The 18,232-nt window shown below is 37.5% G+C and overlaps 1 protein-coding gene and 1 non-coding gene across 4 annotated transcripts; both read right to left on the reverse strand.

Moving 5' to 3' along the window:
• Window positions 1–1,076: 1,076 nt before the first annotated feature.
• On the reverse strand, window positions 1,077–1,183 carry LOC148210366 (small nucleolar RNA R71). The gene has a single exon (XR_015792494.1). It is a non-coding gene; the product is annotated as a small nucleolar RNA R71 (small nucleolar RNA).
• A 6,433-nt stretch (window positions 1,184–7,616) lies between these two features.
• LOC111025238 (death domain associated protein) lies at window positions 7,617–16,455 on the reverse strand. 3 transcript variants are annotated; one of them, XM_088126794.1, is made up of 2 exons: window positions 15,877–16,455; window positions 7,617–7,733 (listed from the first exon to the last, which is right to left on the reverse strand). In XM_088126794.1, exons 1-2 carry the CDS (start codon window positions 16,354–16,356, stop codon window positions 7,632–7,634), a joined length of 582 nt encoding a protein of 193 aa, XP_087982920.1. In that variant the 5' UTR covers window positions 16,357–16,455; the 3' UTR covers window positions 7,617–7,631. The 3 variants fall into 3 exon arrangements, with proteins under 3 accessions (XP_087982920.1, XP_022158773.1, XP_087982921.1); XM_022303081.2 differs by lacking the exon at window positions 7,617–7,733 and adding an exon at window positions 10,188–10,588 and having other exon boundaries at window positions 15,877–16,451; XM_088126795.1 differs by lacking the exon at window positions 7,617–7,733 and having other exon boundaries at window positions 15,665–16,449.
• Window positions 16,456–18,232: the final 1,777 nt, after the last annotated feature.

The raw sequence follows: 18,232 nt of genomic DNA on the forward strand, positions 1-18,232 counted from the left end.
TTCTTTGATGGCTAACTTGAAGTAATTCAGGCTAGGTTTTATTATTATAAGTCCAAATCCCAAATCCAAAACCATTATTTGTGACCACTTCCCATTTTACAAGAATCACTCATTTCAACATTCACTATTCTTTAAAACTTCAGAGTTTGGAAATTATTTAGAAGTCCTTGAGGATCGATACTTGGATACTCCATCCATTTTATATTACTCTGACAGGTGTGCGCTTGCATCTATATAATTGTTACCACGCTTAGTGCGTGCGTTCAACATAAACACCCAGTCAAGTTTTTGGCGCCGTTGCCGGGGACTTTAGTTTTAAAATTATTTTCAAATTCTTTTAGTTTTTATTTTTGTGAATTGTTGTTGGGTGTAATTTCCATCCACCGTTTTTGTTCTATATTTTTGGTCGTTTATCTCACAAGGGTAAGTTAAAGTGCATGAGCACAAGATCTTTTCTTCTACCCCTTGACCCTGAGATTGAGCGGACCCTTCGAAAAACTCGAAAGGAGCAAAGACTTCGAAAACAACTAGAAAAGCAAAAAGAGAGAGAAGGTGAAATCAGTCCTGAAAGTGAGGTAGAGAGTACGAGCACATCAATGGCAGATATTCCACCTCGTGATCCGGTTGATCCACCTGCTGTTAACGATAATATGAGGGATCATGCAAGAAATGATGAATTCAACCATATCCAGATGGCGGACAATAGAGACGTGGCAATGCGAGAATATGCCGCCACCGCTTTTCAGAACTTTGATTCAGGGATAGTCAACCCTATTCCAGCCCACGCAAACTTTGAGCTTAAACCGATGATGTTCCAAATGTTGCAGACCATTGGACATTTTGGAGGGCAGGAACATGAGGATCCACATGATCATCTGAAATCATTCATTCAAATTGCAAATGCATTTCGATTACCTGGTATAACAGACGATGCTCTGAGACTAACACTTTTTCCATTTTCTTTGAAGGACCAAGCTAGAGCATGGCTCAATGCATTTCCACCGGGATCCATCACCACATGGGGGTCGTTAGTGGAGAAGTTCTTAACAAAATTCTTCCCACCTACTCGCCACGCTGATATCAGAGAGGAGATCATCTCCTTTAGACAGTATGATCGTGAACCTGTTCACGAGGCGTGGGAGAGATTTAAAGAACTAATCAGGAAATGTCCGAACCATGGCTTGCCGGCATGCATCCAGATAGAACATTTCTTTAGAGGTTTAGATCATCCTACTAAGATGATGCTAAACAATGCTGCCAACGGAGCCTTTACAAAGAAGACATTCAACGAGATAGTTGACATCCTAAATGACTTAGCTTCACACAACGAACTATGGTGTTCGCAAAGATCTAGGGCAGCACCAAAGAAGCAAGATCCAGCTGGAGTTTTGGCTCTGGACATTGCGACCTCGATGCAAAAAGAGATGGTTACAATGAACCAGAGGCTAAAAGAGATGGCATTGGGAATAAAAAATCCATTAGCCACGCCGATACAACCTGTGCAGTCGGATTATTGCACTCCTGCCCCTGTTTGCCAAGTCAATGATCTCATTTGTTCATTTTGCAGTGAAAACCATATTTATGATAATTGTCCACATAACCCTGCTTCTGTTTGTTATGTAGGACATGGGAACAATAGGAACTTTAACCCATATTCGAACACCTACAACCCAGGTTGGAGGCACCACCCTAATTTCTCATGGGTAGGTCAAGGAGGTTCGAGCGGTTTTAATCAAGGGCAGAGCCAGCAGAACAAGCAGCCCTATGTTCCACCTACACAGCAATACATCCCACCACCGCAACAGCAGTACAATCAGAGAACACAGACTCCACCAGTTCAAAATAACAACTCAAATCTTGAGAATATGATGAAGGAGTACATGGCCCGAAACGACGCAGTGATACAATCCCAAGCGGCATCAATGAGGAATTTCGAGACCCAATTGGGACAGCTCGCCAATGAATTGAAGAATAGACCACAAGGTTCTTTTCCAGGCCATACTGAATTACCAAAACGAGAAGGGAAAGAATAGTGCAAAGCTGTCACCCTCAGGAGTGGACTGGCATATGATGGACCAACAATGCCAACAACAGATGTACAGATTCCGTCCACTGAACCAATTGTAAAGATACCAGAAAATCCAACAACACCAGAAAAAGAAAATATTAGAAAAGGTAATGAGGACACCCCAAGTGTTCCTCCACAGGTACAGCCTTCTTTTACCCCTACTCCCCCGTTTCCACAAAGATTAGTTAAGAAAAATAATGATTCCCAGTTTAGAAAATTTTTAGATATTTTAAAACAACTGCATATAAATATACCATTAGTAGATGCTCTAGAACAGATGCCAAATTATGCTAAGTTTTTGAAAGATATAGTTTCTAGGAAGAAAAAAATAGGAGAGCATGAACTGGTAGCCATGACAAAATGTAGTAGTGAAGCTGTAGGCAGCCCGCTACCCATGAAATGTAATGATCCTGGCAGTTTTACCATTCCATGTTCCATAGGAGGAAAAAACTTAGGTAGGGCATTATGTGATCTAGGCGCTAGCATTAATCTTATGCCATTATCAGTTTTCAAATCTTTAGGCATAGGAGAAGCTAGACCTACTATGGTTACCCTCCAACTAGTAGATAGATCTATCATAAGACCTGAGGGAAAGATAGAAGATGTTTTAGTCCAGGTGGACAAATTCATTTTCCCTGCGGACTTTATCATTCTAGATTGCGAGGCAAACTTAGACGTTCCCATTATTTTGGGAAGACCATTTCTAGCCACTGGGATACAGTTTTTAATGTGAGGAAGGGAGAAATTACAATGAGGGTAAATAATGAAGAAGTTAAATTTAACGTTCTAGACGCCATGAAATTACCAGGAGACTTTGAAGAGTGCTCTGCTATAAATAGCTTGAATCCTATTATGTTTGATGAGTTTTATGGCTTATTAGTTACAGAGATTGAAGAAGAGCTTGATAAGATAGCAGAAGGACCAGAAGATGTGGCTAATCCTATTGAAAAAATACAAAAAGAAGAATTCAAGTCGTTACTTCCGTCCATAGTGGAACCACCCACGTTGGAGCAGAAGCCATTGCCGTCGCATTTGAAATATGCGTATCTAGGGGATAACGACACTGTACCGGTTATTATAACTTCCAATTTATCACCTACTAATGAATATTCTTTATTGCAGATTTTGGAGAAGCAGAAAAAGGCCATTGGATGGACAATAGCAGATATCCGAGGGATAAGCCCGGCCTTTTGCATGCACAAAATCTTATTGGAAGAAGATGCTAAGAACTTTATCGAGAGTCAAAGGCAATTTTCTTATGAGAATGCTAAGCTGTTTAAGGAAAAAACTAAACAGTGGCATGATAGGCGTCTTCGACCGAACAATCTTCAAGAAGGTGATCTGGTTCTGTTATTCAATTCTAGGTTGAAACTTTTTCCTGGGAAACTTAAGTCTAGATGGTCTGGTCCCTTTAAAAGTTTTAAAGTTTACCCATATGGGGCAGTGGATCTAGTTGACTCTAAGGGAAGTATTTTTAAAGTAAATAGGCAGAGACTTAAGCTGTATTTTGGAGAACCAGTGGATAGAGGAAAAACCTCTATTCAACTTTCAGGTCAATAAATGTTTGCGAAAAATGTTTTTCCTTCTTATCCGTTTGGAAAGAACAAAAGTAAAGGAATGGAATTTTTGTATCTTACATTCTCTTTGTTTCATTATAAAGTTTTTCTTATTAAGAGAATGTTTTTGAAAACGTTGAAAAAAAAGAAACAAAAAAAAGAAAGAAAAGAAAACGTTGAAAAAAAAAAAGAATTATGCAGGCGCCTGGCGCCTGCCCTGTTTTTCCAGCATTTCGAAAACTCTCAGGTTCGAGAAGTCGTGCAACATATCTACAACTTAAGGGCTTCATTGGATTTTGCGGTTTTACCTTCATGGCCTCCAGCGCTAGCTGCTATCCTTGGTCATCCATCTCCCAGTACTGACACTGATCCTAGTCCACAACCTCCGACTTCATGAAGGGGAGGTTCCTTCTTTGCTATTTTTTGTGTTTTATTCTTTTGGTTAATGACGTAGTTGCATATTCTAGCATTACTACGCATGTTTTTTTTGTATTGATTATGTTTCGAGCTCAGTTGAAGCATGAATAAATTAGTATCGTTTATCTTCTGATCACTTAAAGTATGCCTTCACTTAACCTTAGTTTAGCTTTTCACATGCCTATTTTGAAGCATCTGTGTTGTGCATGTGATTTCATGTCGATGATGATTATAAGAGATGGTTGAGTTTTCTGTTCTATGCCTGACTAAGCTTTGAGCTATTTCCTTTGTTTATGTGATAAACTCATTTTCTTTTATGTCTTTTTGATCTTTACAGACTTTAAGTTTTTTCTTTGCCCCTATATAGGAAGTCCTTGTCCTTTTTACTGTTAAGTTTTTTTTCATCTGATGCAAAAGTCTTTTCCCAGTGAGGACACTGTCTCTCTTAAGTTTGGGGGGGACAGTCGTTGTGTCAGTCGTTGTTTCAGAAAGATAAGGTGTTATTTATATTTGAAAAATCATGCTATTTTCTTTTGAAAAAGAGTCAGTTGGAAAGAAAGAAAATGTTGAAAAAGCACTTAGCTAAAAAAATAAAAACGAAAGAAAGAAAGAAAAAAAAAGGTTGCAAAAGAGTAAAAAGAGTCTTGTTGAGAGAAAATAAGAGTGGGGAAAAGACTTGGGTTAGAAAGAAAAGAGTGGTAAAAACAATGAGAGTTAAAGAAAATGTATTTATGATTCCCGAGTCCTACTGTAGACACCCATTTAGTTTTAGGTTGGGTGTTGACTTTGAAAATAGCAGTAAAGATGGTGATAAGTGACTTCGTGTTTCTCATTGTCGTCGTTTTATGACCTAGCTGTTAGTTCAAAGTCTTTCTACGAGTAGCTGTGGTTGAAACCGATGTTAGTGTGTGGAAACCTCAGGGGCTAGTAGCCGGTCTTTCAGATGTAAAAGTCTTAGTGTAAAAAAAGAGTGTGCAGATTCCTTAGGGGTATTTGAAAACGTTTTTTGTTTTTGAAAGGAAAAAGGATTTTGAAAGAGAAAGTTTTTATCATTTCAAACTTGGTTTATAGTGACTAAGCTTACAAAGGCAATAGAATGGTAGGCTTTGACATCTTTTCCCTGAGACAATTTATGATTGAACATCTCGGTTGCTTTTGCTTTTCCTTGTCCATGTGTTAGAAAGCTGATTAAAGTTGCTAAGTTTTGCTTGAGGACAAGCAAAAAGTTAAGTTTGGGGGTGTGATTACGCTTGTTTACATGCGTAAAAAGAAGGCTTTAGATGCTGTTTTTACAATGTTTCAGCTTTGTTTCGGATTTTCTCGGTCGTTTGAGTTCCAATTTATGCAAAATTCATATATTATGGTTTGTGGTTGGCTTATATTGTATTTATGACATTTTAGGACCATTTGGGAGTGCAAATTAATCAAAAGAAGCAAAAAGACGAAAAAACCATCATGGGAGGCGCCAGGCGCCTGGGAAGCCTGCAGAAAAACTGGTTTTCTTCCAACTTTGCCCTTAATGAAACGCGTCTTCCAATGCGTTTTGGTGGTTCCAACCGATGCATACGTGTAGAAGAAGTGTTCTACTATCAGTTTGAGCACGATTTGGTCAGTCAAAAGAGTTGGAAATGGGTGATTCACCATCGTTTTAGGACCTACCTAACCAATTCTGCACAGCTATAAATTCCAGCAACTTCTCCACCAAAATCATCTAGCCTTGCTTCCTTCTCTTGATAATTTTTAGTGTTTCTTTGTTGCTTTCTAAGTACTTTTGAGTTGCTTTCATTAGTTGCTTTTGGTTTTTAAATCCCGAGTACTTTACATTCTTTTATTGAGCTTTGTTTTGTTTCCATTTGTACTTAGTTATTTACTACTTATTCAAATATATAAAAATCTAGCACTTTGCTTATCTTCCCTTTGCCTTTACTTTATTTTTAGTTAAGAGAGTTGTGTTTTTGGAGGAAAGAGCACGTGACACTCTCCCTTGCTTGACAGAGAAGGGCGAAGCTCTCAATCCCGATAAAAACTCTCCGTTAGTTAACTTTTGTTTTTCACACATGCATTCCACATTCAACCGTTTTACTTGCTGTATTTTCTTCAATATGTCTTTCTAAATTCCCGTCTCTAGCCCGGTTATGGATAGTTGGCCTTTTATGTCTAAAAAAGGTTGCTAAGAAGTAGTGTTTTTGCTTTCCATTCATTGCTCAACATGTTTTCCCAAAAAGTTAGGATTTAGAGAAGGCCACTGTAAGTCTTAACAAGTCAATACTGAAAAGGTTGCTTATTTGCATTGTTGAGTGGTTAAACCGAGGAGAGGAGCGCCTTAGACATAAGGGTTCCGCTTAAGTAGCCTAGACATAGGACCTTAACCCGAGGTTGCGACTATTTCCATCCTAAAACTAAGATATATCTTATAATAGACATATTAGGGAATGTCTTAGGACTTTGAACTTGCTTAGACATAAGTCAAGTGAGAAGCGTAGTCGTTGGTTTCTAAAGTAAAATGCATATTGTCCTTAGCATGTCCTTGATTCTTTGATGGCTAACTTGAAGTAATTCGGGCTAGGTTTTATTATTATAAGTCCAAATCCCAAATCCAAAACCATTATTTGTGACCACTTCCCATTTTACAAGAATCACTCATTTCAACATTCACTATTCTTTAAAACTTCAGAGTTTGGAAATTATTTAGAAGTCCTTGAGGATCGATACTTGGATACTCCATCCATTTTATATTACTCTGACAGGTGTGCGCTTGCATCTATATAATTGTTACCACGCTTAGTGCTTGCGTTCAGCATAAACACCCAGTCAGTTAGATCGAGCTACAAGTTAAAAAAGTAAATAAATAACAAAAGCAAAAACAAAAGCAGGCATCACCTCGGCAGCGTGGTCAATTGTCCGTTGCAGCACGGACCCTGGATCGCTCACAAACTTGGATGCTCTCCTGAGACAGCGATCCAAGCATGTAGCCGAGATGCGAGATACTTGGTCCTTCACCCCGGAGCTTGACGGTTCCATTCGGAACCGCATCTTCACGTCGAACGTCCCCCCCATCCGAGCTTCAAGGTCGTCCACCAGGTCAGCATGGCTCGTGGGTAGTTGGCCACGAGGTTCAACCTCCGAGGAAGAGATGGCTTTCTTCTTTTTCCTTCTTTTCTTCAGAGGAGAGTCCTCCCTCACCTCGCAAAGAGGCGACACGTCTAGTGCCCCAGATTCGCTCCTGGAGCGCTTCTCCCTGGAGCGCTCCCCAGTAGAATCCAACTCGATCACCGGAGTTGGAACTTCAGAGGATGGCCCAGCCTGGTCCTGAACCGCAGGTTGATCCACAGCAGGAGTCACTGGATCAGAGCTTTGAACGGTCTTAAGGGCGTGAGCACGACCCTTAGACTTGCGCTTCACGCTGCTCGTGAATCCACACACCATGGCTGCAAGGCAAGTAAAACAAAAAGTCAGAAATGAAAGTTAAAATAAAAATAGAAGTAAGGTCGAGCTCGACTTACCGAGTTAGGAGTTTGGCCTTGAAGCTTCGATTGGACGAACTAAAGGGTTGTAGTCCAACAGCCCCGACTCTAGGAGCAGTTTGTCAGTCACCAAAGTTCCGATCTTCCGACCCCTTGGGAAATGGTCTTTGTAAAACTTGAGGGTGTCGAAAGAGGCTTGTGTGAACTCGGGAATCGGTTTGATCGACACTGCACAAGACAGAAAAGATTCAAGTTAGACATGAAAAAAGAAGAACGGAAAGATTTAAAGATGTAAGCATAACGACCTCATACCTAGGTTCCCAAACCTAACAGGCACATCATAGAAGGGACGACCTGATTCGTCCTTTGCCAGCCATTCACCTGAGGCAAAGAACCACTTCCCTACCCATCCTTTGATGGAGGTCGGCCCCTTGACTATACCACCTGCGCCTTTCCTCGCGCACATATAATACCGTTCTGGTTTTTTAGCTATCCTCTTGGCCTCAAAGCACCCAAGAAGTTGGTCAACACTTAGTAGCTTGGCCTCATCCTCGTCCCGAGCTCGCAACCAAAAAAGAATGGCCAAGACAAAAATGACACCACACCCATTGGGGGCCACTTGAGCAGGAGCCAGTCCAGTTCGGTTTAAGAACTTATGGGCAAAAGGATGAAGGGGATGTCTGAGGTCGTACTCAAACATTTTTAAATAAAGAGTGACCCATCCCTCTGGGGGATTTTCAGCTCTTTCCCCCTCCTCCGGAATCTTAAGAAGAATATCATTCGGAATTTTAAACCCCCTACGGAGGGGCCCGAGATAGTACTCGGGCATTTTTGAAGGGTATTCCAAACCCTGGCCCGAGGTGGAGGTGTCACTATCTTCTCCATCATCCGAAAACCTAAAGTTTTCTATTTCTTCCAGCTCGGACTCTAACCTAAGAGCTAGGACCTCCCCAGAATCACTTGGTTTGGGGGGCGAACTGCTTATAGTCCGACCTGCGCTGCCTAGGCTATCACTACTTGAAGAGGAAGACAAGAAAACTACCATATTTGAAAGAAGAATAAAAGTAAGGAAAAGTGACTGACCTACAAAAGGGTTCGAGCTGGTTTCATATCGAACTCCAGAAATTCAGGGAACGTAAGATTTGACCTGAAGTCTCAGGACTATTTATAGCTAATCGGAAAATCCTCTGCGCCGTACACGTGTGATAAACGAGTGGCTAGGATCACCTCGAAATTTGTAACAGCGGAATACTCAAGTGCTCCGACAACCTAGCAGATCGAAACGTCTTCGGTAACGGTCATATTCTCCTTACGAATTAAAAGTCGCCACGTGTCCATAATTGATTCGGATCAACTTCTCTGCCAGGTCGAGATCGAACCTCACAGAAAGGGGGCCAATGTTTGGGGGTAAGAATACCTTGGACACATGGAGGATGCTTACTAGTGTTCAAGGATTAAATATCCCAGGTCCACCTCGGCCCTGCCGAAGAGGTCGGGTTCACCCATCGGGAACAGGCTAAGTATGCATGCCGAAGTCCGATCTGTTTGGGGTTCGATCTACTCGGAACCCGACAGGTCCGATATGAGAAAAAATATATAACCGCCGGTCGTGTGTACTGTCAGATCCACCACCTATAAATAAAAGGCCTCATTTCACGCTCAGGTATGAAATCTCACCTCGAACTAAATACGGAGTCCGATCTATACTGACTTGAGCGTCGGAGAGTTTACCCTCTTGTGCAGGTTCACTCTTGGGTTCAGGTCGAGCCAAGGACCGGGTTCGAGCTAGGTTCATAGAACAGCGTTGTGCAACTCTTTGCATAAACATCTCAGATGTTAGTTCGGTAGAACTTTACGTTGTCTCATCTTATTGAAGGCATTAGGAATAACATTCATTCAATAAAAAGTTGCATCCATATCATTGGTCAAGAATGATAGTCACAAGTCTCTTATTATTAGACTAGTTGAAGATAAGGGTGTCACAAACTGTGTTGTCGAATGAGTTGAGGAAAGAGTACCGAATGTAAATATCAACATTTATCGTAGATATGAGAGTGCAATACAAGCACAGTCTACACTAGATAGCATTGTTGTTATAGATACTCTCATTGATCTCATGTATGGAAGTGAGACATCATTACACACCACATCTCACCATAAACACAAGGAACTCATTTCGTCGTTCGTATCAAAGTTGATTGAGAAAAATCCAAGTAATGTATATATATTTATTGCTACTGTAGTGTTGATGTATATGTGTATATTTACCAAATGTTATCATGCAGGAACGTATGTGTAATTTTATAAACTTGATCATTACCATACATTTTTTTATTGATTTTTCAACTATTCAATTTAGTTGCCCATGAGATCGACGCCAGAGACAGATTCAAATTTTTTTTTTAGTTTAGATGGGATGATGTGGGGGGTGCGTGAAGTAAAGAAGATGGGAGAAGATGAAGATGCTCCTAAACCCTAATTTTTTAAATTAATTCAAACGTAAGACTTAAATTTTCCAAACCCCAAAGCCTAATAAATAAACCCAAACCAATCCTATCCTTTGATACAAGATATAAAAGCATGGTAAAAAAACATTTGGGACAACTCTAATGACTATATTAAAAAATAGTCAAAAGTATCCAATATCATAAAAATGGCTACCGTTATAATTCAATACTAGAATAAATTTAATGTTGACAAATATATCCTCTCACCAAAATAGATAAAATTATCCTACAACTTGATCTTATGGCAAAAGTAGCCTTGAAACAACTTTTTCTACAACTTGATCTTAAAAAATAAAATTAAACTTCAAACTTTCAAAAATAAAATCCGTTAAATCAATACTCTGAAATAAAAAAAGATTAAGATGTAGAAAAATATGAAAAAAAACTAACAAAACGTAAAATCAGCGGAGAAAAGTGAAAATGAGTAAAAAAAATAGGATTGAAAAATAAAATAATGTTTTTAAAACTATGAGGGGTAGCTATATTGGGAGACACGATAATTAATACCGTGGCAACCTTCAAACTCACGAACCGTCTCCTTCTTCCCCAAAAAAATGTAATCCATCAAAAAAGAACCTACAAAGAATGTTACAAAATAAAGGTAAGGACAAACAGCAGAAAGATAACGCTGGAAACGTGGTGAAGCACTTAGATGAGGATGAAGCTAAGGTATTTTCTTATTCATACGTCGTATATAATAATACTTACGTAGTATTGAAAGTAGTTTACCTACACCATAATGAGCGACTTACTTGCACCATTTCATTATTTAGTTTTTACCATGCTTAAAGATACCCCTTCACAAGGGGAAAAAACATCGATGGATGCATTTTGTTCGAGCTAGTTTTTGAGCAATTTAGATGGAAAGGAATCGTTGAATAATTCAAGAAAAGGAGCTCCCTTTGGTCGCTTGTTTGAACCTTTTTTTTTCTCGTGGTGTAAATGTTCACCTCTCCTCCATCATACTATAGTTTTACAATATTGATATTCAATTGGAGATATTTTTTATAAGTGCCCCGAAAAGATATTTCTCCCTTTTGTACATTCTATTCTCAAATTTCAAATATCAGTGAAATTATTTGTTATTAAAAGAAGAAAAAGAAAAGAAACGAAAACCACTTGTGTTCCAAATTTATTTTTTCACCAAACCAAATCTGACCTTTGGAAAAGCATATTTGAAAAGCCTAATAAAAACCATTTTTGTTTCTGTTAAGAATTTTGGTAAATTATTGAAGATTATTTTGAACCCAACCTTGTGGCAGAGAAGACATTTCGAATCCATTTAAGCTTAATGGATCCCAGGATTGTCTTTCTTCTGTATTTGTTTTACTTTTTTGGATTTTTTTCTTTATTATTATTTTTCTAATTATCCATGAGTATATAGACCAACTTGCGCACACCTCGACTAATTTTATGGGACAACCGCTCGACCCTACAACATTTGGCCACCAAATGCAACTTTTTTGGAACTTTATTAACTTTGGAATTTCATTAGTATTGTGAGAGCACAAGCCCAAGCTTCATATGCGTTAGCCCAACCTTTTCTTCAAGTAACTCTATTTACTTGTAATTGCATTCTACTTACTTTTTATTTTGTTTCATTATTTTGTTTCATTTTAATATGGAGAGTCAGAGGTTTGCTCCCCTATACCCAAGAGCACCCGCGCCCGCTCGAACATCCGAATCCAAGAGACATCAACAGTTTTTGGTACTAAGTTCACCAAAAGGTTCGAACTTGAAAGCTCTAAGACCAAAATACTCAAAGCCCTTGCAAACCGAATTGCCCCTTGAATCACCATGGATGTTGCACTCAACTTTATTTACTTGTAATTGCACTCAACTTAATTATGTTTAGCAATCAGGATTTCCTTTTAGGTTAATGTCTTTGGAGGACTGTTTTAGGAACTTATTTTCACAAATATCTAAAGTTTTTCAATATTACCCTTTTAGATTTATGCATCTAGAATTTTTTTATAATACCAATTTTACCCTTACTTATTACATTTACATTTATTATAGTTATTTTTTCAAATCTAAAAGATTTAAATCTCTAAATTGTAATCATATTCCTTTAATTATTGTGGGCCCCATACAAATTTTCAAATTTATTCCCATGATTTACCAATATTATTAATTACAAAAATATCCCAATTCATCTCTCTCCTTTTGTAATTTCATATACAAGAGTTCTTACAACTACTTAAACTTTTTTTTTATATATAAGAAACAAAGTATTCATTGATCTATAAAAAAGGAAACAACCTAAGAGCTGGGGGTTGAGAATGGCAGTCTTCCAATCTCTAGCTAACATTTGTAGGCTATAATTACAAAATAATTTTTTGTGGTATAGAGTCCAACACGAAGCAACTACTTAAGCATTATAAAATATATCCGACTAAACTTTTTGAGTTATAAAATATATCCAGATATAATCTAAATCCCATATAAATTTGAATATCTTACAATTATCTTCAAATTACTTACAACTATCTCATTTAGCTAATACTCTAATTTAAACTAGTTAATACCTACAACTAAATGATTCTAAGGAGTTCTATACTTTACCCAATATACCCAACTCAATTCAACATAAGAAATCAAACTCACTGTAAGTCCCATATATACAACAGTTTACACCTAAATTTTGCACCACCGAAATCATACCAGTACAAAAACAACCATATAAGATATATGGGTATGGAAGGGGTTTCGAAGGGGTTTAACAATACAAAAAAACCATGGTTTTCAACATTGTTCAAATCTGAAATCGAAAACTAGGAGGATATATTGGAATGTAAAATATATCAAAGTTTATATAGTGAGAGAAAACAAACCTTCCGATCGGCAACTAAACAATGGTCAAGATAAACGGAGACGAAGGAGAAGCTAGATGGACTGCTCCAACGACGGAGAAGAACGGAGACAAAGATCAAAGACGAAAATCAGGGACCAAGACTGGAGAGGAAGGAACACAGACGAGGCCAGAGACGAAGTAACGGACAGAAACCGAATGACAGAGGAAGAATAATAGTTGACAGACTGCTCCAGCGTTGAAGAAGCACAAAGACGACATTGAAGAAGAAGGAACGCAGACGCCGGCCAGAGATGAAGCAACGAACGGAAACAGAACGACAAAGAAAACAGAAAAGTCGGAGGAAGGAGGTTTTCAAATTTTTTCAATAATGGAGGAATTTGGGGATTTGGTTAGTATTTTGGCGATTTAGTATTTTTACTTTTGGAAAGTATAATTAAGCAAAATTTAAGGGATTTAAATTGTAATCTCTCAAGTAACCAATTTTGGATTTTAAAAATTAGTTAATATTGAGGTATAGATACAAAAGGATATACTAGTAATTTGGGTAATGGATACTATCTTAAATAGGTTATTTCCTGACAAAAGTGTAAATTTTATACATTCAATCATTTTATGTAATTATAGTCTACTAATTCCTTTCCTTTTTACACTCATCTGGCCATATACTTGGAAGAGGTATATAAACTAATAGGGGTGTTCACGGGTTGGGTTGGGTCGGGTCAGGTTAGGGGGTTTTTTGGGACCAACCCGAATTTTCGGGTTGACCATACGTAGAACCCAACCCAACCCAAATTGATGGCCAACCCAACCCAACCCAAAAAATTCGGGTTGGGTCGGGTTGGGTTGTCGGTTTTTTTCAAAACTCCAAACAGCCAACCTACAACAATTCTTATTCAAAAATACAATTCTTATTATGTGAACAAATCTGTTTGGATATAATTATAGATTAAAAAGAACTACTTGACAAAACAAAACAGAGAACTTACCGCGAGATTGAAATGAAAACAAACGGGAACAGGAGCGGCGGAACAAGTGCGGCGGCAACGAGAGCAAGGGCAGCGGCGACAGGAGCAAGGGTGGCTGTGACAGGAGGAAGAGGGGCGACGACGGGAGGAGAAAACAGCGGGAACAAGGGCGGCGGCGACGGGATTGAACTAAGCTTGAAGATTGAAGATTGTAGAGAGAGATGGGGGAGAGGAGATGAAATGAAAATGTTAGAGAAGGAGAAGAATAGGAAGGGGTTGAAACCCTAAAAAAAATTCGATGGTTGAGATCTATTCAAAATGGATGGATGGATGAGATTGAGTTTTAAAAAATAAGAATTATTAATTTATTATATATATGTAATATTATTTTATAAGTAATATATATATAAAAATATATATACTCGGGTCGGATCGGGTCGACCCGAGATTTTCAAGGGTCAACCTGAGACCCGACCCAACCCGGTCCGGTTAGGATTTTTCCGACCCAACCCGGTCGGGTTGGGATTTTTCCAACCCAACCCAATCCAATGTTAGATTCAACCCAACTCACCCCTTACGAGTTGGGTTAGGTTCTTTGGGTTCGGCGGGTTCCCTGAACACCCCTATAAGCTAAAGCATGTCTTTTTGTAAACTGAGAGATCCATGTTGAATGTTGAAATGAAAGGTTGAGAGTTTTTCTCCTTTGAACGCAAGCTGGACTAGTCCTTCACCATAGGTTGCACACTCCTCCTAGATCAATCAAATTTGATTGGTGATTAAACTCGTGGGGTTACTTGACTTTAGCTTTGATTTAGCCTTTTTGTTCAAGATATTTGACCATCAATAGTTGATGAAGTCAAATTTGATAAGAAGACATGTCATCATTTAACCAATGGCTTAGCTTCATGTGCGTTTCCTATGAAGAAAAAGTTTGAAAACGATAAACGTCAAATCTCTGAACTCGAATGACTCTGCAGCAAGGTTGAGATAACTGTTGAATTGGACACACAACTCCAATGGTTATCTTCCCTTTCAAATAAATACTCACGAGAGAAAGGAAAGAGGTACACAAATATTATTTTTCCGAGATTTTACTCCTTAGAATTCTGTACTGATAAAAGCTTCGGACTACTAACTTATTGTTTTGCAGGTTCCTCAATCATCTTTGAGTGTTTTTGGAGACCTTAATGTTTTGACCGATAATTTTCGATAACAATAGTAATCCATCTTGATTTCCGCTTGAGTGTAATATTGTGTACAAGGACTAGTCCAGCTTGTGTGTTTAGGAGGTGCTACCCTTGCTGCCTAAGATATTTCTCTAGGTTTGTCCTTGTAAATTAAGTAGCAATCTTTGTTGAGAGATGCTGAACCTCTCTCTTGAGGATTTTGAAGCTTATTATTTCACATGTAACTACACTGAAGTTGCCATAAGATCTAAACAAAAGGCATTCTAAGAGAGATGGATCTTAGAAGCTTCATAAACTTCCTAAGCTGTTGCAGAAATTAGTCAGGTGAGGGAGCTAAAGGAACCCTTTCTAACCACACTGCATAACAAGAACTATCAACTACCACAGACAAGTAGTTTCTTTCATCTAGTTTTACAGCGACAACAATGCTCAAATGGGTTGCTTAATGGATAACTGCGAGTTGAATTCAGACTGTGTCTCTGCGGAATGAAATAACGATATAGTTCCTAAATTTTAATATGTAGCAATTAAGTCATTTGAGTTTAAAAGGATAACAATTTAGACCCTAAACTTCAATATATAATGATCTAGTTCTTTGATCCTATACCTTAAAATGTGCTTTTGAACTCCAAGGATTAAATTCTTATGCTACAAATTGACATTTCACATCCACGAGATTTGTCACTAGAACAACTAAGTTGTTGTAGATTTTAAACTATAAACACTATACAGTTGCATTGCATACTAAACCATTACAAATTATAAATCACATGGATTAAATCATTACAAGCTACTAAAATTTAGGGACAAAATCGATACGAAAATGCAGATGAACCCTAGATTTGCATATACAAATTATCCACATTACTATTGAAGAGAGTGAAAGAATGATCAAACCGTGTCAGAAATCTCCTGAAGGCGCTTTTCCAACTCGCTGAGCCTGAAGCCCCAATCGCTGCCGATCCTCAGAGGCCTCACTCCGCGATTGATCCCAGAATTCTGAGGCTCGGCGCAAGTGGAGGGCCCTTCTTTCTTCTTCTTATCGTTCACTCGTCTGCTCCTGTTCTTCTCCTTCGCAGCAGCTGCCTTCTGCAGCGCCCACAGCACATCCGACCCACGTACCTGCCCTGCCTCAGCCTCTGCTTCCGATTCCTGTTTTGGGGTTCCCTGTTTTTGGTTGGGGAGTGGGGATTTGACGGCGGAGAGAATGGTGTGGCCCAGGCTCTTGACGCTGCGATTGTTGTCCGGTGTGGCGCTCTCGGCGTGGGTTTTGGGCGGCGGAGACTTGGCGTAGATGGCCGGGAGCGGCGGCGGCTTGGTTGGGAGCGGGCGGCGGCGGCAGGAGGGGCTGGGCGAGGCTGTGGTCGCAGCCCACATGGTTTTGGATTTTTGTGGCTTAACAAGAAAATGGAGAGGTTGTTGTTTGGTTTTGGGAAAATGTGTGGCCCAAAGTTTTTGCCTTTTCTTTTTAAGGAAGTGAAAATTACAAAAGTTGTAGCCATAGTATAGAAAACTCTTTAGAATTGAAAACAGTAGAGGGGAAGAAGAAAATAGTTGTTTCTTTTAAAACTTTTAATTTCATCTCCAATCTTTTAACTTATTAGTGTTTTAGGATCGTTGGGTTAAAGGTTAAAAGGTAGTCTTAGATTAAGATGTCTAAGATTAAATTGTCTGAAAATCAAAGATAATTGTATTTGGTTGTATATATGTCTGGGATTGAGATGTCTTATGTTTATTTTGTACGATTATTGTAAGCATTATTAATAACTAATCAAATTTATATAAATTTAATAATTTTAATTTATAACTAATCAAATTTAATTAAAAAATTATATAAATTTAATAACTAATCAAATTTAATTAGAAAAATTATATAAATTTATTAATTATAAATTTAATTTAAATATTTTGACTAATTTTAATTAATTTATGTTAATAAAATAAAGTAAATAATTACATTTAAAAAAAAATATTGAAAAGGGAGAAATAAACATCTGACACAAAACCCATCGACAACCATGAAAATGGGAGAGCAAAGAAAACCTTTGTCGAAGGAATAAAGGATGCTTGAGAATAAGCTATTCAGTAAAAGTTTTCATATCTGTCAAATAAACAAGGGCTTTACTTACCCATGTTCATTCCCACCGAGTAAACCCACCAACCAAAGGGCCCCTTAGAGGAAAAAAATAATTTAATTTCATCAAATTGAATATTGAACTTGATAAGTGTGGTAGTTTTAATGTTTTGTTCAATTTCCATGGAAGTTATGAACTAATTATAATCATGATATTAAATATCCGTCGATATTTCTATCGATATAACTATGTATCCATAGATTTGATATCAACATGAAAGATAAATCGACATTTTCATCATATTACAAAAAGATTGAAAAATATTAGTAATATATACCTAATATTAATAGTAATTATTTAAAATTTATTTAGAAATAGAAAAATGTTTATTTTTTAGTTTAAATATTTTTTCAAATTTTTTTTATTTTCTCTAACTTTTAGAGAAATATCCTTACTGATTTTTCCATCAATATCAACATTTATAAAACTTTGATTATAACAAAAAAAAACTATGTAAAAATCATCGGTGAGTTTTTAGTTAAAGTCAATCTTGCATGAAATTAATCTCAATCAACTCAACGTATTCATTTACGATTGAATAAATCTTTGAAACCCATAAGTCTCGGTTGAATCCCAACTCATTTTGTCTTTTGCTGAAATCTCATCGAATTCTTACCAGACATGTTATAATTGTTGGAAAAGATGAAATAAATATAAATTTACGATTATTCTATAATAAAAGTCATAAAATTAAAAGACAATAAAAAATATCTAAATACGAATGAAAATCAAAATCTATAAAAAGATCAGAATTATCTAGAGTCATTAATATATTAATAATCAAATACAAGAAGTTGTGATTTGTAGTCTTCTTCAACTATTCAATCTGGGCCGAATATGAGAAATTATTTGTGAAGAACAGACAAAAGTAGCATAGTGTATTTAAGATCATAACCATTTATTTATGAGTTAATTCTAGGATTTCGCATAATCCGTTAAAAATAATGAGCGGGTTTTTATTTAGCAGGCCACACCACTTAATAGCAAATGATTGACCCATAATCAATATTACTTTTATGTCCATTAAATAGTTCAATTATAATCGCTCTTTAATTTAATTTGTTACCAATTAATTATTAAATTAATTACAACAATAATTTATTGAACGCACATGAAAA

This window comes from Momordica charantia (genome assembly GCF_013281855.1).
Source record: "Momordica charantia cultivar OHB3-1 chromosome 7 unlocalized genomic scaffold, Mcharantia_2.0 BLBB01000007.1, whole genome shotgun sequence".
NCBI classification, from domain to species: Eukaryota; Viridiplantae; Streptophyta; class Magnoliopsida; order Cucurbitales; family Cucurbitaceae; genus Momordica; species Momordica charantia.

Bases quoted from the DNA above. Each gene is read 5' to 3' on its own strand.
- LOC111025238 (XM_088126794.1), bottom strand. From the start codon at position 16,356: ATGTGGGCTGCGACCACAGCCTCGCCCAGCCCCTCCTGCCGCCGCCGC. The intron at 7,734-15,876 runs GTTTGATCATTC...TGTCTTGTGCAG, and splicing joins TTCAGGAGATTTCTGACACG to TGTCGATCAAACCGATTCCC.